This window comes from Camponotus floridanus, unplaced genomic scaffold, assembly GCF_003227725.1.
Source record: "Camponotus floridanus strain SB8 unplaced genomic scaffold, Cflo_v7.5 scaffold55, whole genome shotgun sequence".
NCBI classification, from domain to species: domain Eukaryota; kingdom Metazoa; phylum Arthropoda; class Insecta; order Hymenoptera; family Formicidae; genus Camponotus; species Camponotus floridanus.
In genome coordinates this window covers 137,808-165,184 of record NW_020229714.1, presented here as the reverse complement: position 1 = coordinate 165,184, position 27,377 = coordinate 137,808, and the positions used below count along the sequence as shown (strand labels likewise).

General features: G+C 38.8%; 1 protein-coding gene across 14 annotated transcripts in view; it reads left to right on the top strand.

The window, feature by feature from the left end:
* LOC105253805 (collagen alpha chain CG42342) overlaps window positions 1-27,377 on the top strand; it is a 129,753-nt gene that overhangs the window by 89,404 nt on the left and 12,972 nt on the right. For 9 of the 14 annotated variants that reach the window (XM_025412715.1, XM_011262090.3, XM_025412714.1 and 6 more), the window contains 13 exons: window positions 3,578-3,649; window positions 5,235-5,321; window positions 11,482-11,661; window positions 13,336-13,441; window positions 16,793-16,881; window positions 22,380-22,488; window positions 24,075-24,163; window positions 24,623-24,712; window positions 24,800-24,844; window positions 25,373-25,399; window positions 25,576-25,611; window positions 26,141-26,245; window positions 26,918-26,962. In XM_025412715.1, coding sequence (XP_025268500.1) covers window positions 3,578-3,649; window positions 5,235-5,321; window positions 11,482-11,661; window positions 13,336-13,441; window positions 16,793-16,881; window positions 22,380-22,488; window positions 24,075-24,163; window positions 24,623-24,712; window positions 24,800-24,844; window positions 25,373-25,399; window positions 25,576-25,611; window positions 26,141-26,245; window positions 26,918-26,962 — 1,080 coding nt within the window. Of the gene's footprint in view, window positions 1-3,577; window positions 3,650-5,234; window positions 5,322-6,206; window positions 6,261-11,481; window positions 11,662-13,335; window positions 13,442-16,792; window positions 16,882-22,379; window positions 22,489-24,074; window positions 24,164-24,622; window positions 24,713-24,799; window positions 24,845-25,372; window positions 25,400-25,575; window positions 25,612-26,140; window positions 26,246-26,917; window positions 26,963-27,377 lie in introns of all 14 variants that reach the window. The other 5 variants (XM_025412716.1, XM_025412712.1, XM_025412713.1 and 2 more) reach the window with 2 other exon arrangements.

The window sequence follows — 27,377 nt, the reverse complement described above, 5'->3', positions numbered from 1 at the left end:
GATGTGCGCAGCTCAAGTGCGAATGAAAATATATGGAAATTTAAAATCACATAAAACATTCGATGCAGATGTTTTCGCTCATTTATATCGGATGCCTTCGAAAAAACAACTAATTGAGAGTTATTATTGTTATTATTATTATTATTCTGTCGATAATAAATGAAAACTGATCAAACACAATATTTTTCTTTTATTGTTTTGATATTTACAGTATACATTGGTCGGAAATGTGGAACGCATTAAATTTGCAATATATATTGACTTGCGGTCTTGCAGACAAATGTCGACACTTTTGTGACTTTAGAAAAGTTTTTTAATTTAAGAAAGTATTGGATTTTTTATTGGAAAAAATAACTATATAGAATTAATCTTAAATCTATGAATATATATATTTATGTAGCGAAAAGAGAGAGTTGCGTTGTAAAATATATTATATTTATAAAAATTACATCATTATTAATATTACATTATTATTGCAATCATTATAGAATTAATAAATTATGACTAATCAAGAATTATTCAATTTTTTGCGATAAGCTAATTTTCACAAAGTTAAAATTTATCAAAAAATTTAATGTACAAATTTAATTATCTGTATCTTTTTAACTTGTGAACAGTCAATAATTGTAGACATGTCATGATTTATTAAGAGACAACTGCGTACATACTCTTGATCGTGGTTTATAGTAACGTTGGTCGAATAGAATCGGAAGATGAATCGGATTTTAAATTGAAGATTTGCTCGCTCACTTGCGCCCACTTACTCTATTAATTCTACCGTTCGCCGGAAAGCGGTTAGTCTCGTCTGCGCTCGATCGCTATATTTTCTACGGGATACGATCTTTTAACTCCAGTCCGATTTATCGTTCGAAACTATTCATCAACTGGCCTGCTATTACGTACTACCTTCCTCTCGCGCTAAACGGGCTGCCGTGAGTCGTAAATCGTGTAGGAGATGTACAAAGTCACATGTATACCGGCCTCCTCTTCGCCGCCATCATCGTCATTGTCATCTCGTTTCGCTTATCATCCATAAATGTGTAATAGTGTCATACATAGGTAATGACGGAATGTCATTTCCTTGAATGCGTGGATGAGCAGGATGCGAATATTGGAACCGACGCGAGCGCGAATTGACTCTTCCGCATTCCTTTATCATTCTTATTACTAGTCTAGTCATTGAACATGCAAGCCGAATGGCGAATCTATGTATTCGCAAATATATAGGAAAATTATTTTCGTGAAAATACACATTGGATTCAATTATTGGGATTCAAATTTTGTACAGCTTACGATCTCTATCCTGACATATATACAAGATTGCGCGATGGAAATGTCGCATATGCGTGCTTCTTGATTATGTAAGATTCTCGTGACATGCAAAATCTTTTCACATGACAAGCCCTTGCGTTGGTGGCCCTTTGTGGCCGCCTAGTTTACCTTATCGTGTAGTAGTCTCTACACAACACACATATACACACATGTTCGTACGGTTAATGCACAGGATGTCGCGGAATTTCTGCCATTTCCCTTAACTACAAGCACTATGTAATTAATTAAAAGAGTCGACGACACGATAATAAGGGCTTTTCAGATGCGAGCAACTAGATAATAAAGTATCATTTCTTACTTAGTCTCGCAAATGGACCATAATATAATATAATTATAAGTACTTTGTACTAAGAAAAAAGTTGTGCGAGAGAGAGGGCGAGAGAAAGAGATAAAAATCTAATAAAATTTCCTTCAAAAAACAATCGACCTCGAAATCGATTGAGAGAATTCACAAATGAAAGGTGCGATAGTAGTTCAGGGACACCCTGTGTATATTCAGGTACCGACAGACCAGGGAGAGAATATACATGAGGATGTATTGTGTGGTAGGGGTACGTTGACGTGGCTGGTCTCGGTGGCGGTAAGGTACAAACGACAAAGTAAACAGATAGCGAGAGACCGTACCCAAGAGAGGAAGGGAACGAGAACGCGCCGATGGAAAAAAGAGGAGGAAAAAAGGAAGAGAAAGAGAGAGAAAGAGAGAAAGGAGGAAGGAGCAATAAGTGCATTGCAAATATCGCCGGATATTTATTCTGTCGATGGCCGGGAAAAGAAAAGAGAGCCAAACGCGCGCGATCGACTCCTTCCTCCCTCTCTCCTTCTCTCTCTCTTTCTCTCTCGGGCTCCTCTCTTTGCCCGGTCGGCGTTTTCTTTAACGAGTGTGGCAAACGAGTGTGTACACAGTCGCCGGCGACCAATACAGGATCGCACACAGGACGGGGTATTTCCCGAGATTCGAATAACGAATCTCGGCGTTTATATCGGATTCCGTGCAAATAGTCGCGGCGCAGGTTACAGCAAGTAGCGCCGCAATTTGCCTCGGAATCGCGAAGTTTGCTCTGTGTTCCGGCGGTGAGATTTCGCGCAAACACACGGTTTACCTTCTTTGAAATTTACATTTACTATACGCGCGCGTTATCTCCTGCCCTGAGCCCTAACGAAATATTTAACGCTGAATCGCGTAATCGAAAGCGCTACAATTTTGCGAAATGGAGTTTTAACGCGAGTCTCTTCATCAAGATGCATTGTGAGGAGACTCCATATGCATGGTAAAAATATAGTTGTTGTGCATTGATACAGCGAGGAAAAGTAAATCTAAATAAACCGGCTTTATAGTAGAATAGAAATGAATCGGCTTTTTACAGCTGGGACTTCTCTCTCGCATACTTCATACAATAACTGTGGATTAAATCTGATTAAGTTTGAATTAAATATGATTGTGAGTCCTCCAGTACAATATTTCGTATTCTAATTGTAAGAGAAATGCGCGACACGAATTTAAACTCAATGTTTTTGTAATTATATTGCTTTTAATGTATCTAACAATTTTATTTGTTTCGAGTATACAAAATAACGAAAGATTGCTTTTTGATATATTCGTGCAAATCATGTTGCAATTTTTTTTTATGTGTCGAATTTACTTTGATAATGATACTCTTAAGTAGTCATAATAATCTTACGCGAAATTAAAGAGCAAAAATTAAGGATTAATTGCGTATATTATAATTAAAATGAATAATCGATGAAAGTGTGAAAACTCACATGCGCGTCAAATTTCCGTAGATTAATATAAAAGAACATTTTAATAAACGAAATTATTCGGAAAATCTCATTTGCTTTAATAGCAAAATCTGCAGAATCTTCCGTTACGGACGATTCTACGCTATCTCTGAGGACGGAACGATTGCAGCAAAATTCTTGATTAAAACTGAAAGTGTCTGTAATTCCATACACAAAGATAAATCATCAAAAGAAAATCTCAGCATACCGTTACGGCATTTAATTGAGGGAAATGAGATGGTAAAATTTTCTCAAAATAATTGCGAGAAGGACTAATTTTTAAAAAATTTCAAGAGTAAAATCTCTCGATATTTTTTTTCAAATTAATTTCGACGTTAAAGTCGAGAAATGTTTGACGGCGATATAGTTCCGGATATAACGGAAAGGATGTTTCTGCTGAAAGCATGCTCATTCCGTTTATCGCGTTATTACTCCATGTAATACACAGTGTCTCTTTTGTTCGCAGGGTCGACCCGGTGACAAAGGGCAGAAGGGTGAGCTGGGCAGCCCCGGATTCGACGTCTTGTCCGCAGTAAAGGTATCTAAGCTACGCTATCTGAGAGGAATAAAGCAATATATCCGTCAGCGCACTCGTAACGCGAAAATGCGTGCCGCGCTCTCTCTCTTTCTCTCTCTTATATCTCGCCCTGCACCTCCTGCACCGTTGCCGTCCCTCAGAGAGCAATCTTGTAAAGCTCCGTGTGTACTACGAGCGTGTATACGGCGCGGTCGACGCGCAGAGGCGAGAAGAATATGGGATAAATTCTGAAGGACGGCGGGAGAAGGAGTGCGGAGCGATATTTTCATCGCGCGTAAAGCTGCAAATCCCATTTTACGTGATAAAAGTGCACTCGAACGAAAACGTTATTAACGCCTTCTCGATCGCGTCGTCAAAGGACCGACGATTAATCGAATAAATTACACGGATTTCGTGATTTCAGCCCGAAGAATTTCAAATATCGAGAGCGAAGAAATTAATGTCGCGGCACGGATCGTTCCCCTCAGAGCGATCGGGGAACTAAACGAGGACTCTTTATACAAGTCTTCGGGGAAATCATATAACCGAAGCTTCCAGATGGCTTCTGATTCGCCTCCATTTATTCATGATAATCAAATCTTGGTTTCGCGTGCGCGACAGCAAAACTTGTATAAGACTGTCAAACTATCCGAAGGATAGTTCATCATTTCGCACATCTCTAATTTTATTTAACGTGGTTTCTTTTTTTTTTTCGAGATCGAGAGAGGACGAAGCCTCGTTCCGCTCGAGCGCACTTGCGATCGCGCGCGATTTCTTTCCCACAATCGGGACGACGAGGGAGCACTTGCTCCTGTCACCTCGTCGTAGGCTCGAGAACCTGGCCAAGTCAGCTTCGTCCTGGAAGTCGAGCGACGTCGGCGAATTCCATTGAGAGGCGCCGACGCGTGTACGACGCGTCCGCCCGTGCACATGCATATGCATACGCTGTCCAGAGCGAAACCACCGGTGAGGTTCTCGATCCGGCGCAACAAGCGCACGCGGTATATCGATCGGTGCGTTTGCCGCGCTCCGACGAGCACGTTATGCGCGGAATCTGTGTGCGATAAAATTTACGACGATCGACGAACGAAATTCATCTAATTATCTATCCGTCGATACACTTATGATGACGATAAATTTTCTCTAATACCATAAGCAAATTATTATTCACATTTTTCTGAGAAAAAATTAATTTTGAATTCATCAAAGCAATTAAATATACAATTAAAAACAATAAATATAAGTTTTCGAAATTACTGATATTAAAACGGTAATTATTCACACTGTTTTTAAAATTATATAATCAGCTGTTGCACACGCGACTTTTCGACACTCGTCCGCTGTTCGGGCAGCGTGAAACGAACGAGCGATCGTTGAAACGCATCCATCAAACACGAAATGGCGAGATTGCCTTGGCCGACTCGGCGAAAAAAAAAGACGCGTCCATCTGCTACGCGCGCACAGATTCCGCCTGTCGGAAAACGAATTTCACGCAATCTGTTCCGCGTTTGTCCGTCGACGCATCGACCGCCGGCCAACAACGCAGCCAATGACATCGTGGTATACGAGAGAATAAATAAATAAACTTTGCCTTTTTCACCTACGGGTCAATGCACAGGGATTGGGGTTAAAGAGGTCGGTGACGACGCTCCGCGGCGGGACGCTCGGCTACGCGGAAATCGTCGCCCTCAAGGTAAACCGGCCTCCTCCTCCTCGGAAGACGCGACACGCTTCTCGGTGTCGCGATCCGGACGGACGTTTTCCACTCTCCTTCCTCCCTCGAACGCCCCCGCTATTTCTCTCCCCGTCTCATCTTATCATCATCGTCACAGTATTGTCGTCGTTGCTTCTTCTCTTCTTCTTTTCACCCCTCCCTCGCTGTCCACCCTCTCTCTCCCCTTGTTACCGTCTCTATCTGTCAGTTTTGTGCTCCGCGTGAAGGAATCCGCGCGTCGTCGCATACATCCCGGATGCGCGACAGGTCGGATCTCGTCCCAATCGTTCTCTAGCTAGTCGTTGCCTCGTACGGTGCTTTCGGTGTAGCGTTCTCTCGTTGGTTTATACAAAATAAAGCGCGCCGCCGATGCTCGATCGTCGAATCGGGCTCGCTTTCTTTACTAGCGATCGATTGATTTCTCGATTCTGATTTAATACGGTCTCGAATCGTATCGAGACGTATATAGGGTAAGTAAGAATAAGCGCATGTATAATCGAGATTGATAAATCGATAAACGTTTGATACATGATGGAATAATAAAAGAATCGCTCCGAATGATCGATGCCATCGGCGGCGCGCTTTCTCACTTTGGTTTTTGGTTGGTAATGGTGTTTACTTTAAGTTACAGTATTTAGGTATATCTCTGGGCATGCCTTGGATTCGGAAGAGATACGCAGAATACGAGAACTCGTCCCTTCCCTTCTATTCTGCCCCTTAAAAAAAAAAAGAAAAAGTTCTCACAGACCCTTGACACGCTTCCTGCCCGAAACAAGACCACACGTCTCTCCCCTCACACTCCCCTCCCATGTTTTTGTCTTGTAGCGATTTGGTTTTTTACCCGTAGTGTTGACCTACTTTTAGGATCTTCAGGAGAAAGGGGTTAATATCTCAGCGCAGAACATCATACCACTGAAAGTAAGTGCGCCTGCTCTTCTGGAGCTTCCTATTCCTTTGCCCTTTATCGTCGGTTCCTCGAGGAATGGTGCTCGGTTTGAATTTTGCTTTTAGTTCAGCGATAAACTTTTAGAGCATAAATGTAATCTCTCTCAAAGGTATATATCAATATACAATATTATTATTTAATAATTTGTAATTATACGGGTTGAGTTTAATGAAAATATTCATTATTTTTTCACAAAATTCTTGAATTTCTTGAATTATATCGATGTTTAAATTGTTAGAAAAACACAATGCAAAAATGCATCTGAATTCTTTTGTAACTGTATCTCTTATTTATCGATATTTTTGAAGAGGGGCTCTCTTACGCACTTTAAATCATCCTGTAAAAGTAGAAAATGCACCATTGAAACGAGTTCTCGCGTTCGCACGCAAAGAAGTCGCAAAAGTTTCTACACCTCGGGAGAATCCCCGGGGTGATTTAATTCCCCCTTTCTCCGAGATTGCGAACTTAGTTCTTGGCCGCCACCGCGACAAGCGCGCAGGCGGTCGGGAACATTTATTTATCGGTCGGGTAATCGGGCCGAGAGCACGTCGTCCGTGTTGTAACCACGGAATTTTATCGCTGTACGTATTTCGTACGAAAGCCTGTCGACACGAGCCCCGAACCGAGCACCCTTCGTCCGTTGGAAAGAACGAACGAGGCGCGAGCACGGCGGAAGGAAACTGCTCCAAGCTGCAGTAACGTGAAAAACTCGAAAAACACACAAAGATCGTGTCGAATCCCCCGTGCTCGCGCGATATCGACATCCGCGATATTCTCCAGACTCTTGCAACACACTCTTTTACTTTACGGTTCGATACCTCCGTTCTTTTGCCATCTTCCTCTCACTTTTTCTCTCTCTTTTTTTTCTCTCTGTCTCCCTCTCTTTATTGGGGTCGTGTACAAGTTATCGTGCAGCCCGTATACCATCTCAGGCAATCGATCGTGATGCAGAAAATGTAAAAGAAGACCGAAAAGCCGCGGGAGAGAGAAGAATCGCGTGTTGCCGGTCTCGCAGTATCCACTTCTCGGGCGAATGCAAATCCTCTCGCGAAAAGCAAACACGGCCTCTCTAGGTTGCTACTACTGCTTGTCGGTGTCGAAATTCATATTTCTCGAAAGATCGGAGATGCAACGGTAGTTGGAGTGCCAGTAGCATGATATCCTATATTGTTTTCGGAGTAAGATGGAACCGGTTCCCTCTCGCGTCTCATACATCCGCTCCGCGCTTTGGCTAACATAAGTACGACGACTTTCGAGTCCCGTTTGGATTTCATTCACAGAGTATCGTCTCGTCGCTTGATTTTATTAAATGTTGAATGCTGAAAATTTTTAGAATTACAATTTCGCGACATAGAAATTTCAGATTCAGATATCTGGAGAAATTTGCAAGTTGGATCTTGCGAGATATAAAAGAGGCGAATAAAATTAAACTTTGCTATAGAAAGTGATAAAATTTAATTTTATTATAAAAAGATATTTTTTCAATTCACAATTTCTAATTTTATATTCATCTCATATTTCAATTATTACTGCGTATTTAAAATTTTGTCCAGATATTTGTAATAAATTTTCGCGATACAATGGTACAATGATTCATTTTTAAGATGATAGAATAAAAAGAAAAATATATAGCGACAATGACAAAATTTAGGCTCAAATCTTAATGCTTGTATTGCGGTAGAATGTTTAAAACTTTTAAGATACGTTTTCAAATAAATCTTCGGGGCATTTGAATTTTGCATTCGACGCACACGCGAAGCGTCAATATTTAAAAACGTACGTCACCGAGGAATACGAAATCCGCGAACGTCGCTACAAGAGGAAATTTTGCGCGGGAAGCGCGGATTACGTGGTCGCGTAGCTGCGAAAAAATCCCGGCGGGAGAAATAATGAAAAAAAAAAAAGAAAGAGATTCGCAACGCTCGCCATCGACCGCTGGGATGCATACGTAAGGCGCGAATAAAAAATGCACGACCCCGTCCCGCATGCGAGAACGCACGCGTCTCTACGCACCGGCGCGTGTGCGTACGTGCGTGCGTTGCATGGTACCGCATACTTTGAAGCATCTGCAGTCTATCCTGTCATTGTGGCATTTAGTGCGATGTGTGTAAAATAAATGCCCCCTGCACGTGGATGTGTGTGCGCGGGGCGATTTATGTGCGTTGTAGATGTTGTAGACTCGCCTGTGATCGTATCGCAATCGCATGATCGCACGATAACGGTGTATTGATGTAGCTGTCGGGAATGAATGAGTAACTGCTGAGACTCTCCGATGGGCGCCGGTCAAACAAAAACATCCGAGCATTTGATGTATAATCGCGAGATAATTCGCGCGATAGTTATTCTCGCGTCAGATTATGTCGGGGACGGGAATCGAAAAAAATATTGCGTTTTATTACAAGAGATAATATGAGCGTTGATTGTAGAAATAAAGATCGGTATTTTTGAGAGAGCAAAGATTTATTTTAAAAAATGTACAGCTAAAAAAAATATTAATCTCTATTGTTTTAATATAATATGTATTTTACACGAGAGAGAGTATACGCATTGAGTGTGGCTTTGGTGGATATTAATGCAATATGTTTACATGAAAATACGCGAGTACCTACCACAGTGGCAGCGATAATGCATAAGGGTGACGAAAGTAATGAGCGGTCATGAATTACGATAGCATAGCCCCGGAACACCGGAGGGTTGGCCATAATGAGCTAAATTTCCTTTCTCTATTCACATTGCAGCTAGAGTTACGATCGAGGAGTCGATAATGAGACGCTGGCCGCACTTAATTATCCTGTTAGAGAATCCTATTACATCCAAATATTCGTAGGATAAGGGCGAGAAGTTTGTCATTTTTATATGCTTTTCTTCTGTCCGTTTCTTTTGCGGGAAATTTCGCAGAAATAAAATTAAACGACATATCCTACACCGATTTAATCAGCCACATCGATCGGAAATAATTTATTTATTAAAAAATTGAGGAAAAACATTTTATTATTTAAATAAATCTTTCTCTTTAAAAAAATATATTAACGTATCGTCTATAAATTCACGTAAAAATTCCTTCAAATTTCCAATAAAATAAAACAATGAAAAATTTACTCATTTTGAAATATGATAAAGTCCTCATATTTGTGCTCTCTCTTGTATGAATATTCATATTTATTTAATTACTTTTGGTGCAATCAAGCCCCGTTTCGGCATATGCGGGAGAGAAATTAAAAAGTATAGGCCGTTGCTGTATAGGCCAAAGTTATCTTTTTTTTTTTCGCTTTTAATAACGGAATATACGCTGCTTCCCACGCAAAATGTGCCCGCGACGATCGCGTACATCTCCGGAAACGCGTCTCGGCGGGCTATTCCGGCTGAGTTTTCATCCGAGAGGCACCTGCGCCCTCGGAATGTACGTGTATACGTGTATACGTGTCTGGCACATGCATGCCGCGTGTCGTAGACCTCCGTGCATCGCTCGTACATTTCTGTCCATCTGTCTGCGTGTGTGTACATGTATGCGTGCGCGTGTGCACGCATAAGTCTCGCTGTACGCGCCGAACGACGATCCATCGTTATTTAGCCTGGCCACCCAGCCTCGGGATGCGTCGCGATTTCACGCAGCACGTGCGTGTAATGCACGAGTATTCGAATGTACGAATCGCGTACGACGCATCATATTATCGTCTTTCGAGCGCACGTAAACACGTGTCTTCCGCGTTTATGCGTACGGGGTTGCTCGCCGCGCCGATGTCCCGCGGTCGTGACAGAAATTAATTGCTCGCGCACATGTGTATATATGCATGCAGGCTATCTCATCGCCACCGGAAAATGTTATTTCAATGGCGGACCTTCGATGAGCGCGCATTCATCTCCCCGAATGCGTTTGATGAAGGGTCTAATTAATATTTGACCGAAGCGTGCATAGTATTCTATATAACTGACAGCAATATTTCTCGTTCCGTCATATCGCTCGATTCAAGTACGATTATTGAAAAGAGTTTTCGCGCGGAATTAATAATTTTTGGCGGGATTTTAATATCATAGAATGATATTAAAATCCCGATAATATGATAGAAATATGAAAATTTAGTGACTTTATTGTTGAGATATTTAATTCGCGGAAAATTGCAAAATGTTTACATCATATGTTAATTTTCGTCTTCATTGACGAGGAATCTTCTCCGTGTTAAATCATTTTCAATAGTAATGAAACAAAGATTAATTAAACGTGCTTTCAAAAAGACCCTTACACACACTTATAAAATAATTGAAATTAGAAAAATAATTTAAAATCAATTTTTTTCGTTACGTCGTTAAAAATTACTTTAGTCGGAAAATAAATGCCAGGAACTGCTGAAGAAAGATAAAATATTTCGAAATTAAATTTGAACCTGTTTTATGTCGTAATTCTACCTTGGATCTGACAATGAACATCGTTCTTTAATGGCTCCTGGTCGCGCATCGAAGAGTTATCTACGTTACGTCGAAAACGAGCGCGTAAAAGTGTCCATAGACGATAGGAGCGATCCTAAAAGCTATCACGAAAGTATTCCTCTATGGGATCCCGTTACCTCGACCATCTCAGGGCGTCTCCTTACGAGGGAGCTAATGAAAAATTCTCTCGCGCTACCGAAAACTCTTCATCCGTCTTATTACAGCGTCGAAGTAGCTCCGGGTCGAGGTAATACGACGCGGTTAAAAAAAAATTTATTCTCTCCAGGGTCGTTATTGTTACTCGCTAGATCGAGGAAACATAAATCCGCGCGAAGCAACCCCGTACTCTACGCGTACACCGAGATCTCTTTCGTTTCCATGCACTGTTTTCTCGCGAGTTTTTCCTTTTTCCTGCGTCCACCAGTCCACATACCTCTCTATCTCTATCTCTCTCTGGCACTCTAACTTTGTTTGCCTCTTTCTCTACCTCTGAGTCTATCTATCTTTCGTTTTCTCTCGTTCTTTTATGTACTTCTTTTCGCTGTTCCGCTGCCCTCACACGCTCACCCAAGAGACCGTACACCACGGCTCTTCTTCTTCTTGTTCTTCTCTGTGCCTCCTTTCTTCTCTTTCTCTCTCTCTCTCTCTCCTCGTCGATCCCTCGTCAGTCCGTGGCACAAACCGACGAGTACCGAGAGACACTCTTGTGTCGAGGGCTCTCGCCGGAGAGAAAAGCCGTAACGACGTAACGCTCTTGGGACGTAACAGGGAGAGCCGGGTGAACCCGGACCGCCGGGACCACCTGGTCCGCCAGGAGCCGAGGGTCTTCCCGGACACGAGGGCAGACAAGGGATTCCGGGCGACGTCGGCGCGCCGGGAGAAAAGGGCCCGCCCGGGCCAATCGGGCCTGTTGGTCCGCCGGGCACGCCAGGACTTGTAGGTCCTAAGGTGAGTCCGAGAGATTAATTTGCGCGACCGGTTACACATCCGCTGAATCCGATTACGCATCCGGTCATCCTCGTCTCTCGAGGTGTCGGATGTCGCTCTTTTCTCAGAGTCGAGAACTTTTCTCGGTCTTCCTCTTCGTGGTCTGGCAGGTGCACCATCACGTAAAGGATGAAAGTTGCATTTTTTTTTATGGAGACTTGATAAAAGATCTACTTGGGAAATTCTTCTAATATTATTTTTATAATATATATATAGTTTTTTAATATATTCTAATGTTTTTAAAAATACTAATATTTAATTTTTGAACAATTACATTAGATTTGTAGATCTTTTTCTTGCATTCTTCTTGTGTAATTTCGAAATATATATATAAAAAAAATAGAAATGATGAGAGACAGAATTGAAATTGCAACATGAGAATATAAATAGTGGAAAAGTGATAAAATTGCTATAAATAAAAAAAACAATGTTGTCTCTTGTTAATATTAATTAAAAATATTTGTGGCCATTAAAATTTCAAAAAAGAAATATAAAAGGCAAGAAAAAAATGTTCAAGAAAAAATAATATTTTAAAAGTGATATGTTTCCATGCAAACATATCATGTTGTAAACATGCTATGTTTGCAAGATAAACATAAATAAATTTTATTTTCGAAAATACGTTACATCATATCGTTGAAGAATTAATTGAACCTATTACCACTTTGTTGATAACTTATCCATGAATAATACGGAATTTGAGCATAACTTTATTTACTCTTGGAATTATAAAACACATTTTCACATATGACCGCGGGCTTGCATGTTTCGACGTATCAAACGTGCAATACTCGTGTTCAAAATTCCACAGGGAGTGATTTAATATTACGGATACATCAACGCAAGATAATCATGTTATCGTGAAATTATGTAATCATTACGTGCCGCGCGCTTTCAAGTACGCGGTTTGAAACAAATCCGACTAATCTCGCGGGATTTTGAATTTTCTTCAAATTTCAACAGCGTTTTCAATTTAGTTTAATAGCGCGGGATGAATCTTTCAATCAGTTGACACAAAAGCAAAAAAAGAGAATGCATTGTTTTATCCCTTATCCGTATTTTTCGGATAGAAATGTTTCACTCCATTCAAATAAATTTATATGTATGTGTATACATATACGTGTGTGTGTGTGTGTGTGTGTGTGTGTGTGTGTGTATGTGTGTGTGTGTATTTATGTATGTATGTGCGTGAGTATTCATAGAAATTGAAAAGGGCACAGAGCTATACCGGATATTGTGCACTTAATATTGCACCTTTCAAAAGGTTAGGTAACCGATAATTATTAATGAAGTACAACAGAGCGATTATAGAACAATAGAGTATTAATTACGTCCGGCGCATTGTTAATTTAATTCAACTATAATTAATTACATTCAAAAGCATGTTCCTGCATATTAATTAGCGACGCTTGATACTGCTACGATAAAGGATACTATCAAACGGGATGCATCTAGGACAGTGTTTTTTAAATTAACTCATTAGTCGAGAAAATAACGAAGAAAAAGAAATATGAGACATTTTATTTTCAGAAAATAATTATCGTCTTATAAAACGTATATAAAAATGCAAATTATACAATATTATGTATTATATAAATAAGTGTATACGAATCATCGAAAGTTTATGTTCAATAGGGTGACAAGGGTGATAAAGGCGATCGAGGCTACACGACGACCTTGAAGGGTGACCAGTTCGCAAGTCCAGTATTCGAGGGCCCACCTGGTCCACCAGGACCGCCTGGTAAGCATACAAATGAGATAATCTGCATACAAGATAAATGATTAAATACCTCACGTTGATTGTATCTCCGTCCGGAATGCGAAAGCAGCGCAAAATTTTTACGCGAATCTTCCCTATAAATTATTTGTTTCGTCAAACATTTATTCTATCCAAGTATCATATAGCCCTTTAGTGTTTAATTGGAAAATCGTAAGGGTCCTATATTATTTTTGCATTATTATTTGAATGTTTTATTTTCTCTGCGTTTGTAATTTCAAAAAACGTGTGATACATATTTTATTAAAATTGTACACGGTTTATTTTCTCATTATCCAAGCTGCTGTTATAATTTCGATGCGCAACACAGTCAAATTCATTGTGAATATTTTTTACGATTCTCTCATGAATAGATGTTTTTCGCTATTGAAGGCGCGATTTAAAATCCCATCGAGAAATCATTAATATTGTGATCGGGCGAGAGAATCAAACAATTATATACGCGGCTCATTCGGGTCGGAGCGCAAATGTCATTCATTTGTGAATCGATTATCTCTTCTCGAGCGGACGCGTGGCCTCGGGCGAAGAAAATGCGGAAATGTTTGACGAGGAAATCTTGGCTTGAATGATCGTGCAATTCCTCGACGAGGATCGAGAGGCGATCGGTTGTACCTATGGTGGGCGTATCTACACGTGTAGCGCGCCTCGCCGTAGTAATATATGCGGCCGTGAGCAAATCTTTCTTTACCATTCGCGAACATCTTGCTTTTTTTCTCTCCGTCTCTCTACGCTACTCGTCCCGAACGCGAGGACATTAACCCTTTTGGAGTTGAGCGTCCTCGAGAGGCATTGTCCAAAAAACTACGCAACGTCTACATCTCGCGAAGTACGATAGAGTCGCGTCGAAAGTGGATAGATACAAGAGAATATCGGAAAGATAAATTTCTCTCTGCGGAAAGAATTGTCAACATGACTCTTGTTCAATTATTATATATGCAAAGTGATAATTATAATTTAGTTTAGTATCAAACTTATATATATCTCGGAAATGAAGACGAATTTACAAATTGAATTTTTTACGAATTTGAAAGTATTTTTTAATTAGATCAAATTAACTGTAAATTTCATAAATTCATAACGTCTTTTATAATATTAAAAGACTACAATCGGTGTTTCCATGAAACATTCGCCACAAAAAAGTCTCGTAGTCGAGAATCTGTAACCTGCAGCGGGAGTTTCTCTCTCATGACAATTCTTAGACATTCTGTGTGTATAAAAGATTCAATCCCTCGCTCTCTCTTGCTTAAAGTTACAAGACAAGAGACACGTGTGCACCATCTCTCGTGAATAGCTCAAGAGGTAATAAATGCGCAGCCCTGAGGTATTCGCGAACGGAAGCTGAAGGATATCTCGTCGCGAAAAACGCGCGCGGGACTCTAGGACTTAAAAAATTCCGACCCTCCAATATCTCACGACCCGGTCGTTCGTCAACGTTCGCACGCCCCCGCCGTCCCGCGCTCGCGGCGGCGAGAAAATGATTTACGATCGTGGACGTATTCAGAAATCCGATCTCCTCCCTCGCTCGTAAACGGCCGTTTACCGCGCGCTGTGTTGACCATGACGTCGGATATTGGCAAAAGCGTCGCGAATATTAGTTATTGCTTCGTGACATCATTGATCCGAGAGAAACTTATAATCGAATGGGACTCGTCAACATTATAGAACATGGAGAAATGTTTGAACATACTCTCCTTGCGACATTTTTTAATAGTTTAAAGAGATTAGAGAGAGTTAAAGTATAGATTGAAAAAATTTATAGCATATACTATACATTTCTCTAAAGTTTTTTTTCAAAGATAGATTTGTGGGCAAGTGTCAGGTGAGGCGTTGAACGCGGAAAATAATTAGATACTATTTTTAAAAGAAACCAAACTAAATTTTTAATTTAATTGAGGATGAATTAAAGATGAAGATTCCAAAAGAGGAATTTAGTAAAAAGATCGCGAGGGTTTAAAATTCTTCTCTTTCCGATTTTAGATACAGACTGTTTGAATTCTAGATGAGGGGCTTTACGTCGATTCGTTTTCCCCATGCGAGAAATATAATCCAGTATCGATAAAATAGTTCCGATATCTCATGCATGGAGACAAGCGTAACGAGAATGTTGCGAGTCCGCGCGACGCGTTCGACAGAACGAAATTACGTGAACACTAATCCGTCTTTATACCATTGTACGACGACAAGCAAGGAAACTAAGGACGGTAACACCGTTTCCGAGCATTATACATGCGCACCTGACAGAATTAATTTACCCACATATACACGAATCCGTCTCGCAATTTCACAGCACGGATTGCGACGCAATGTAGACACCCGGAAACGCTACTGTCGATATTGTACAGTGTCGTATTCTAGAATCAGCGTGTTTTGTCTAGAATATTTACTCTATTCATTTATGCGACACTCAAATCCCGACTTGTGTATGTACGCGCGTGAAATTTCCTACACTTGCAAAATTTGTCATTTTATAACATAAATAACGTGTGTATAAAAAGACGCGTATAAAAAGGTTTGAAATATAGATGAAATATAGTAATATTTTTTCACTAACATGGTATATTGTCTCTTTCTAAATTGAAATATATTTATCATTGTGAAGATGTATAAATCAAAATTTTTAAACTTGTTATCAGATAGAAGCTTGTATCATGAGATTATAACAAATTCTAAAAGATTATAACACAATATTAAATTATAAAAATTAGTCGTGACAAATGTCATTTATCATTAACTAAAGGAAATATTATGCAGGTATAGAAGATTGTTTGCCTTTATTCCGATAATACAGTATCTCGTTCTGATATCATTTTAGCTGTCAATTCCATCCGTTGATTGGAATCAAAAACGCGATAAATTATAATTTAATTAGTAGCGATATCGCGATGATTGATGACACGCTACAAGAGAAAATCCATATGATGCTCGACAAATTATAATTTTAATCTTTAGCTGTTCAGTCCTGATTGACTTATTACACTGAACATATTCCAAAAGTTTGTAATAATTACGTTTACTTACTTTCGATGTCGCATTTACATTTTATCGCTTTAGCCAACCACGTATAATTATTCTTCGTAAAGTTTCCCTCGCGTAATACCGTCAAAAAAATGGCCGCAGCGTTACGTTCTCTCGGTGTCGACGCGTCCGTAAATACGCTTCCGTAAAGATCGATCACGCGATCCGTCAAACGGCACTTAACTCGCGGAATGACAGTCGACCCCGGAAATTTCGCGCGGCTCGTTCGCGTGCGTGCGTGCGAGCGAACGAACCAAGTTGTTGGTATGCATCATGTCTCATCTTATGCACGGCACGCAGGGCCCCAGGGCGAGAAAGGAGAATTGGGCCCGACGGGACCGCCCGGTCTGCCCGGCGAGAAGGGTGCTCGGGGAAAGCCAGGGAAGAGGGTAAGCTTCAGCAAGGTCCTCCGACCGCCACCGATCGTCGACCAAAGCAACTCCATACGACCATCCATCCATTCACCCGACCAATCCCGTTATCCTGATTGAATCCGAACGCGCAGGAGAAGCGGAAAGAAATTAAAAAAAAAAAAAAGAAAAGAAAAGAAAAGATGATTTCTCGTTCAATCTGTTCCTCGATATCCTGTACCCCCCTTGACCCCCGTTATCCCATTGCCTCCTGCCTCCCGCACGCTGTGTGCATGCTTTGCATGAGGGAAAAATGTGTGGATATACGTATATACATATATCGGGCATTCTCGTCCACGTGGACGTTGATAACCGCATGTCTCTTGGATGTTACTATCTCTTTTATGAGCGTAGCATGATGTAATCGTAGCTTTCTTCCGTGTGGAATATAGTCTGTTTTTGTATCGTGTCACATATGCTTTTCCAGTACATATAATATACACGGGTTTATAGCCAGCGACGTTCCCGAGTTTCCGACGCGGTCCCTGATTTGAAATTGCTGATTATATCGCCCTTATCCGCGTTTTAATTAGAGGAGCGCTTCTCGTGTCGTTCAACGTTTACATTTCCATTTTATCACATTTCGTTTTTATTTGCTCATAATATTTCAATTTTTGAGAATATTAATCAATCTAAATTTAAAGAATGTTAATCGAGAATTAAATTCCTATTTTTGTACACTGTAGCGATATGAAGGAGATAAATGTTACTTTGTAACATCAATTATATATTAGGAAAAAAATAAATTTCAAGTTAAAATTACGCTCGATTTTCCTGAAAATTTCAATCATCAATCTTTTATTTTCTTCTTATCGATTAAATAACTCTCTCCGCAGTTCCAAAGAATAATGCCGTAATTCTCTCTTCTGCGTGAAAATGTTCTTTTTATCTCTTTTCTTTTTATCGCCTTCTTGGTTCCTTTTGTCCTACTTTCGAGCATCGCTGACGTCTCGCGCTTTCCCACGGAATATTAGATTTTGTAATCCCAAGATCTCTTTCTCCCTCTCTCTTAGTCGCGAAAACGAGCGACTGTCGCTATAAAACGCATCAACCCCGCGCGTGCATGACACTCCTCACGCAGTCACGCGAGAATGAGCACGTATATATCACGCCGTCACACTTGCATCATCGAATAAGCTGCAGCTGAACAGCATCATCACCGGGATGGTTACGGGCCGAGGAAAGTTCCTCCGTCGTAAAGCGATTTGTAATTTCACTTTTCGAGCATGTTTACTGATTTCCTGTCGAAATTTCAATGACATAAGGGCAATAAAAAAGAATTAATATTAAGATTCATATCTTTTATTAAAATTTGAAAAAAAAACATGAATATCGTGCTATAAATAAATCCTTTAACCCCTTATTTGATTACTGAATTCAAAGAAGAAAAACAATTTCATTGAAAAAGCAATGGTTTTTAAAATGCAGTCACATGCGCCTATACATTTAAACTTTGTAGAATCAAATAAAATTGATAAACAAAATTGAATTCAGAAAAACATAAAATATCAAATTCGGAATTGATGAATCGCTTCAAAAATATTGGTTGCGAAATATATTTTATATATGGATGTGTATTATTTATATTCAAAACATTGTTCCGCAGCTGTTACTTTTGTTGCCATTTAATTCGTGAAATCGCATATATTTTCATACACATATTCGATATTTTTTCACGCTTTTGTCGGAACTTTCCTCGCGTTCTCGTATCCGTTTACGAAATTGCATACGTACCTCGAGCGATTGTCGGGACTCTCTCGTTTTTCGTCTCGTAAAATACAAAAAAAAAAGATAAAGAATAACAGCAAAGAGAGAACAATAAAAAAATGAAATAACAGGCAGGAAAAAGAAAAGAAAAAGTAGAAAAAAAAAACGTTGGTGGCAGCAAATAACACGTACGAATATTATGGTACCCGAGGCTTCTCCTCGGTTTCCCATTTACCCCTTAACATTCTCTCGTTGTATTTTTTTTTTACCCTTAATCCAACACGCGCGAGACGTCGAGACGTTGAGATCGTCTCCGCGCTCGCACGCAGCATCACCGGCAACCGGGGCTCGCGAATCGCAGGCTGTGTGAACCCTGGTTGGCAAGCGAGCAAGCAGAGGGTGGTGGGCTTAAGCGCTCTCTCCTTCCGGCCGAATTACACACGCCTACGCGCCTAACATCCGTAAACTACTGCTTGGCGTGCGACTATACTACTCTTTCGGGTCCATCGTAAGTATACTCGTAGTTCTGCCGAGTGATTGTAACTCTCTAGGCGGCTAATTGCAAACGGTGACCGCACGTGCGTATCTTTAGACATTCGTAGATCAACGTTAAATCATGATATTAATTGATTTCATACGTTGAATTAAGATATATCGATTAATTTATAATTAATTAATTGGAAATTTGAACACTGTATAATTTTAATTATACATATACATGGGCTATGTGCGAAATACTTTGTTATAGTTAGCTTGTTAATTGACTCCATATTGACGATACATGTAATTTTCTACACGCTCGTGGTTGGCCCGTAAATTAATGAGACATGTCAGCCTGATTTTGCTGGTCACCAGCGACCACCGTGGCATTTAACGTGTTCAAAATTGTTGAGTGAAACGTGATTTTAGAATATAATTTGATCGATGAAATTATATATACATATATAAATATTACAAACATTAATTTCTTAAGATTTATGTTCTTCAAGGTAAAATGTGTAATTGTTCTAATTTAGTTTTAGTGAGGCAAAAATTTAATATTTTTGAAAATGTTATTTAATATAAATAAAAAATGAAATAGTTTGCCATAAAGATGACAAAAAGATGTAATTTTATACTGCTTCTGCTTTTTACGACTCTCATTTTTGTCATACATCTGTCAGTATTTTATATATTAAAATTTTAGAACATGAAAAGAGAAAGAATTACTTATATTTCTAAATTAAATGAAAAAGCTATGGGTTTATTTGAAAGAAGAAATTTTCCACATCAAATAAATTAGACTTGTACATGAAGTACGATTCTCTATCAAACGATTCTTTTTCCTTCTGAAATTTTATCTGGTACCGATATCAATTTTCAAATATGCTCATGTGATGGTTATTTAATATGCAATTAAAGTATAGCGTTTCTTATGTAACGCAAAGTTCGCTTGCTAATTTCATGCATTTGCGAGCGAAAAAGAGTATTTCATTCTATAAAATTATTAAATTCTACATAAAATCATATATTTTATTTTTGCGGATTTACATTGAGCCGTTCTTTTTGCAACGAAATGCTGGTACATGGTCGGAGGATACTTTTGATGGCGAAATTTATGTGTAACATTAAAGACGTGACTGCCTAATGAGTAAAAAATGAATATTTCCGTGAATTTCGCATCTTTTGAAAAAAATTATACCAATATGTAGAAATTAAATTAAAATCCAGTCCGGAGATATATGAATTATAGTAAACTTTACTGCATTAAAAATAAAAAAAATATATTTTATAAAAATAAAAAATTATTTTTCTTAAAGAGAATTCTTTAAAAATAAATGCACTTTTCCATTGTTAAGACATTTTGAGATATCTTTAAAGCCTTCCAACGAAAACTTGTATTTATAATGAACGGAATTAAACGCGAAATCAACACAATCTTGTAACGCGACAGCGTCAATTGCAAATGCAGTAAGTTTCGCGCGCTGAGAATTACCCTTTCGAGCAACTTTGCCGGTCGAACCGCGACGTTAAACTTGCGGATATGCATGTTGGTCCGTGATACTTACCTTCGATTCATCGAACCGTAAAATTCGCCATTCGACCACGAAGCAAACTCGCTCGCAACTTCATCCCTCCGCTCCATTTGCCTCTCTAACGAGACACGGATTTGGATTTGGATGCGCTGCGTGCGTCCCGATTGCAAAGCCGCGGCCAAGTGTACACTTAACAACAGTCAACGTATATACAGGGTGTTTCTAAAACCAAAAATAATTTAAAGACGGATAATTGGTGATGTCGATTTTTTTCCAATATGAAAATTTCTATAAAATCTTTATAAAATAAATCTTTAACTTATTTAACTTATTATTTAATTTTAAAACGAGTTTATCAACGAACTGAATATTAATTTAAAATTTTCTTGATAAAATATAACGTTAAAAATTTGAAAAAAATTGATTGATGATTTTATCCAATATTCTTACTAAAACAATTATATTATAAATTTGTCAAGGCATCTCTAAAATATATCTTTGGTTGATTATATTTGTTGCAACCCCTTTTTGGAGTGATATCGATCGCTTTTGACAGTATATATGTATGTATATGTGTGTACAGTTAGTTAGTAGCGATCCTCGGCGTGTAGTGTACGTAGCTTGTGTAACTAATTTGTGTTTATGTAGCGAGTAACAACATCCCCACTACTTCTCCCCCGTGTGTTGGTTCGATTCACTAATCACTAATAACCACTACTACTCCTCGGCTTGTTGTTGTGTTGAGGCTCTCGCAACCTTATCAACCGACGATCGCAAGCGCCTGCAGCCTATCGCGTAAGTATTCCAAATCTGTCAAAGTATGTAGCTTATTCTGTCGCGATCATGATGTCTCTATCTACGCTCGTCTGTACGCGCAATTAATTTTTATCTATTTTTATATAATACTTTTTTTCTGTTTGTATATCTTATCCCTCGTTCGCCTCCTCTCTTTCTCTCTCGTATAATCTTTCTCGTGTTTTTTTATTACTACAGCATTAAATTCTATAATTATTATCTAAATTTAAATAAAGAGCTCTATATTAGATTTTAATATTTATTTTTGTTTTTAATCATATTTCAAATTATTTAAATTATGTCCTGTAATGTTTCAAAATTGAAGATCTTTACTGCCGTCTAAAATTGCCAATACGTAGTATTTGTCGAAAATTTATAGGATCATTTTGCGAACAAAAAAGAATCCTATTAATCTAATATGATCGATTCTACAGGTTATGTATTCTACAGGTAATTATAGGAAGAGATATAAATCAGATACTATCACGAAGCGCAAGGGAGAAAGAGAGATACTAGTAGCTCCCAATTTTCTACTAAATTTGAACCCACTAACGAATCCTTCCTAGTCGCATGAGTATTAGTAATCATTGTCTACGTCACAAAGTAAACACTGATATTTGTTTAAATCACAAGTGCGTTTAATTGTGTAATATAAAATAGCGTGTGTATAAAAAATTGTGTATAAAAAAATTGCTGGACGATTTTGGTTCTCAAAATATCGAGCGAAAAATTATGCAAACTCGAGATTATTTTGATGCGTGTACAAAAAATGATTAAATTTAATCGATATGCAGAGCCAAAATCGACCGACATCACCGACGTAGATCTCAAAGCACCATCCCTTCCTCCTCTCCTTCCTCTCTAAAAGAAGACAGATTAACGCTTCATTGTAGAAGCAAAACAAAATTGACAGAGCACATGGAGGACCTGGTTGGATCTGACCTTGCAGTGTCATTGTAGGGTTTCAAGGGTGAGAGCGGTGTGACATTGGCGAGGGGTGTTCTCGGCCTTCCGGGTCCGAAGGGTGAGCCCGGCGAAAGGGGCAGCAAGGGAGACGCGGGTTTATCAGGTAGATAATACCGCCCTATCGCGGCGGAAAATCGACGGGATAAACGGAGAATAAGCGCCGAGAAAAACGATCGCGTCCGCCCTCTCACTTCGTGGCCAGGACGCGGACTCTTCGTGGGTCCTTCCCACGAAGATTCGCCGTTCCTCGTCCTTCGTACCTTCGGCCGCGCCTCTTCGCTCCGCGCACCCGTGCGTGAAAAAGATTATAAAGATTTGTAACTTTCTCTACAACGATGGTTAGCAGCACAATAGCCACTTTTATTTCGCTCCCGGTGATTAATGCTGCTAAACGGTTTTTAAATCACTAAAATGTTTTTCTTCTTTTTTGTTCAATTATAAGTATCTATTTTTCAAAAATTTATAATCAGCATATCGAAAATTTGTTCTAGAAAAATAAATCCCCGCGAATTTTTCTTGTATAATTCGTTTTGCTCGAACTTCCATCAATTGCCGTTAAACTAATGACATCGCATTTTCATCTACTAATGTCTATATAATTGTTTGTAAAAGAAGGATTTTACGTGTGTGATTCACATATTAGAAAATTCTACTTTTTCATCTGATTATACGAACATGCAAGAAATGATGCAGGTGCAATGGATACGCGGGTGTAAGATCAATTCGAAGTTTCCTGTCCAACTTTTGAAGATTTAATGGCAAAACGATTCGAAAAGTTCTCTCGAAACTTGAAAACGAGCTAGCGCGTTGGCTCTCGAAAAAAAAAAAAAGAATTTGTGGCAGTCCTCCCCCAATCTCTTTCGAATTCTAACACTTCAATTTCGTCTTCCGGGAAAAATTTTAATCAAAAGTTAATAACTTCGATTTATGTAGTATTAATTCGTTGATATTGGATTGAATGGAATTTAATTAAACGTTTGTTTTCTAAAAAGGTCATCGCACGCGAAATTTATTGTTTCATTGTTATATCAATATTATTGTGTTATTATTTACTGACAAATATTAAAAGATAATCGATACGATTTTTAATAAATGAAAATAGATTTTTAATGAATGAAAATTCACAATGTCAATTAAAGTATCGGCAAAGTGTACATATACAAAAGTTATTAATTTATTGACACTTTATTGACTTTAAAAGCGATATACAAATTAAGTATGAGATTACTTTATCAATATATACAAAAAAACATCGCTGATCAATCACATTTTTATCTCGAGGTATAAATGATAAACTCAATACTCATATTTAGAATTATTTTGCATTCATTGCTGAAAGTATTTAAGAAGAGAAAACTCGTGTATATTTAAAGATCCTCGATACTTGGATCGACAATAAACATCGAGTGTCTCTCGGGGAAAGTCATTCTTTCGAGGCGGAATAAACACGCCGGAGGTATTCCCGGCACGGAGAATCACTCGGGGCGAAATGAGAAGTCGAGAAGTGAAGAAACGATGGAAGAGGAAGGCGAAGTGGCCGGATAAAGAGAGAAAAGGGGAGGCTTTCTTACCGCGCGCACGCGTTTACGGAATTGCGAGAATCACATCGATCGCGCGCGCGAGCGCAAATTAATCTAACTTCGGCGAGCGAACAACTGGCATCTCATGGTCGGCAAATTCGCTTTTCAGGGCCCAAGGGAGAGGCGGGACAGCAGGGCTTGCCGGGGCTCAACGGAACCGACGGCGATCCCGGTATTCAAGGACCCCCAGGATTACCGGTAAGTAGGACGCAAATGAGAAATGTTCTCCCCAAAATCTTCTCTCTCCCACGGTCTTCCCGACGTAATATTCAGTAGACATTACACGCCACGTGTTTCACAAAGGTGGCGAAAATTTAATATCCCTTTCCTTATTCGACTGTGCATAACGTTATTAGCTTATTTTATGTTATACATATTATATACGTATATTGAATTAAGAAGAGTGAGCAAGAAATTTGATAAGAAAATTAAATTTATATAGCATACATTACATATTATTTATTTGCTATATTTTTTGATGCACAGACATTTCTCATGCGTTATATTTTTTATAAAAATTATATATTAAATTATGTATACACATTGTGTTTGAAATTTATTTAAAATGCAAGCACATTGAGAATCTTCCCGGAGAATTAAGAGATAGTAAATCTGTAATATTTTACGTATGCGTCGCGCTCGTCTGTCTCTCTCCAGGGAATATCCGGACCCAAAGGTGAAAAGGGTGATTATGGCGACATCGGTCCTCCAGGTCTTATGGGACCTCCGGGTCTACCCGGTCCGCCGGTACGTAAATTGCCTGTAACGTCACGCTTCAACACGATTTCTTTTATCGTATATATTCTGTCTTATGCGATTTTTGCCTGTTGACAGGGCTATCCTGGGATGAAGGGCGAAAAGGGAGAGAAAGGCGAATCGGTGAGTACATTTGTCAATGTTGCGTTTATCAAATCGCATCACATCCGCTACAAATTTTGACATTAAAAATATAATACAAATATCAGTTTTTTGAATAAAGAATTATATAAAAAAAAGAATAATATAAGAGATTAAAAATTTATGTGAAAATAAATAAAAGAATTTACAACATTTTATTATTTTTATATAATTTTCAACTACGTTTCCGTGTTTTTCATATTCAATATCATCATACATATTGTATCGCAGAAAATATGATCTTATCGAAGCAAAACTAATCTTGTTCAAAATTCAATAAATTTCTTAGCAATACCTATTATCAAAAAAACATGCCAATACATCTTTTATTGTTGATCGTTCACGATAAACGCAGCTATTGAAAACGCTCTATCTTCTCGATATTATCGTATTTTCGTCACAATAACATTCGCGATAAACACGAAACTGCGATTCCGACATGTGTTAAGCAGAATCTGACGATAGAATAAATTTTCTTTTCATGGCGGGACATCGGCCTTCCACCCATAGAAGTACAAAAAGCTTAGGCGAAGACAGGTACGTGACAGTTTATGTCCAAGATATTTTCGTATCCTTTCGTCTTTGATCGTACGACGAAAATGGTCGATCGATTGAGAAAGGATGCTCGAAAAAACTTATGTTTAATACATCAAATAACGTGTAACGTGATATTAACGCACGTGTAAATATGTCAAACGCACGTTTGTTCGCAGGGAGATGGCACGTTTGAGATGAATGCCGGGGAAGTGGTAAGTTATCTCACGAATAATCTTACGAATTATATTCGCCAGTTGATGTTATATGCACGATATGGAAATGTATCCCATCCTTTTAAAGAAATATCGTGAACAATATCGCTTCGCTGCCGTGTTCGAGCGGCTTTTAAATTTTCGGCCGCGTCGCTATTGCGGCATCGACTTTATACCCTGCTATGGCCACGTTTTATGGAGTTATGTAACCCTTTGCGGCGATTTATGGAGATTATAAAGCAATTTCCCTGAAGCGCTATAAAAATTGTTGAGCAAAATCCGTTTGTATTTTCCGCTTTTACGGTACGTTTATCGAAATTGGTATTTTTAAAAAACAATGAAAACAAAATTGTCTCGTTTATCGGGATCAACATTTTTAAGAAACAAGTTTTATATAATAATAATTATAGAAAATTTTATACGCGAAGATTGTAGAATTCAAAGTTAAATAAATATTTGCATTCTTCGCTGTAAATTAAGCAAAATCGATTACGAACTTTTTAATTTGTGGCATTTTGTCGATGTATAGATAATGGGTCCACCTGGACCTCCAGGACCCGCTGGTACTCCCGGACTGCAGGGTCCACCCGGCATCAAGGGTGACAGAGGACACGACGGCGCCAAGGGCGATTCTGTCAGTAACTATTATCTATCTGTTGATCGCGCAAATGTCACACATAGAACGTAAAAAGCAATTACGCGTTCGCGTTGATTACCCGACCGAAAATAAACAAGTTCTCTCTTTTTCCGGATTGTAAACATCGTATAACAAAATTGATCTGTTTGCGCGTCGCTATTTTATGCACAAAAACGTTGCAAAAACTTTTTAAGTACATATGTTTGTCATACTATTATTGAATCTAAAAAATGTAACCACTACAGCAAGTTCGGTTATGATCGCAATGATAAATACTTTTTTTTCAATTAGTTTATCTCATGTGCTGTAATAAACAATAAAAAATTACAGTACATGAAATAACGGGAGAAAATGCATTCTTCTTGATATTTTTATTTTCTGATATGCCTTTTATCAAATATATGAGATTAAAAGGAGTAAATAATTAATTAAACGAGATATATATTTTACATAATCGCGAGATAAGCCAAGGAAAGAACGAGCGAAGAGCGCTAGTAATTATTCGAGCGCCCTTCGCGAGCAAGATCGCGTTAGCGATGTGACTCCCGAGGCGTGAAGTTATTCGCGTCGGTGATCTTTGTGAGATGACCTTTTTGCGTGCGCGACACACCATCGCGATGCGAGTAAACCCGTTCTCACGCGTCACCCTTTTCTTTTTTCACGTTGCAGGGAGAGAAGGGTGCCAAAGGAGATCCTGGTCCGATGGGACTACCCGTACGTATTTTCTCTCCAGATTACACACGCACGCACACACGCACACATACGCGTAGCCTTAAGCACGCTCTATAAACGCGGATGCAGGAAGACGGACGGGACGCGAATATCCGCCGGATATTCCCCGAAAGAGAGTCCTGTATCCTACAATTCTGCGTTTTCGCTTTTTCCGTAAAATTCACGATCTGAAAATTCTAACGTACATAACGTTCTTATCCCTTTCAGCCCGTTTTAAGTATCTTTACTGCCATATTTTTATGATACATATATATTTCGAATAATAAAAATATATATAAAATTTTAAATATATAATATATAAAAAAAATAAATTTAAATATAAAATATCTTTTATACATACATATCTTTGCAAGACAAATTGGGGGCTGAAAGGGACTATGGAGTATTGTGGCACGTG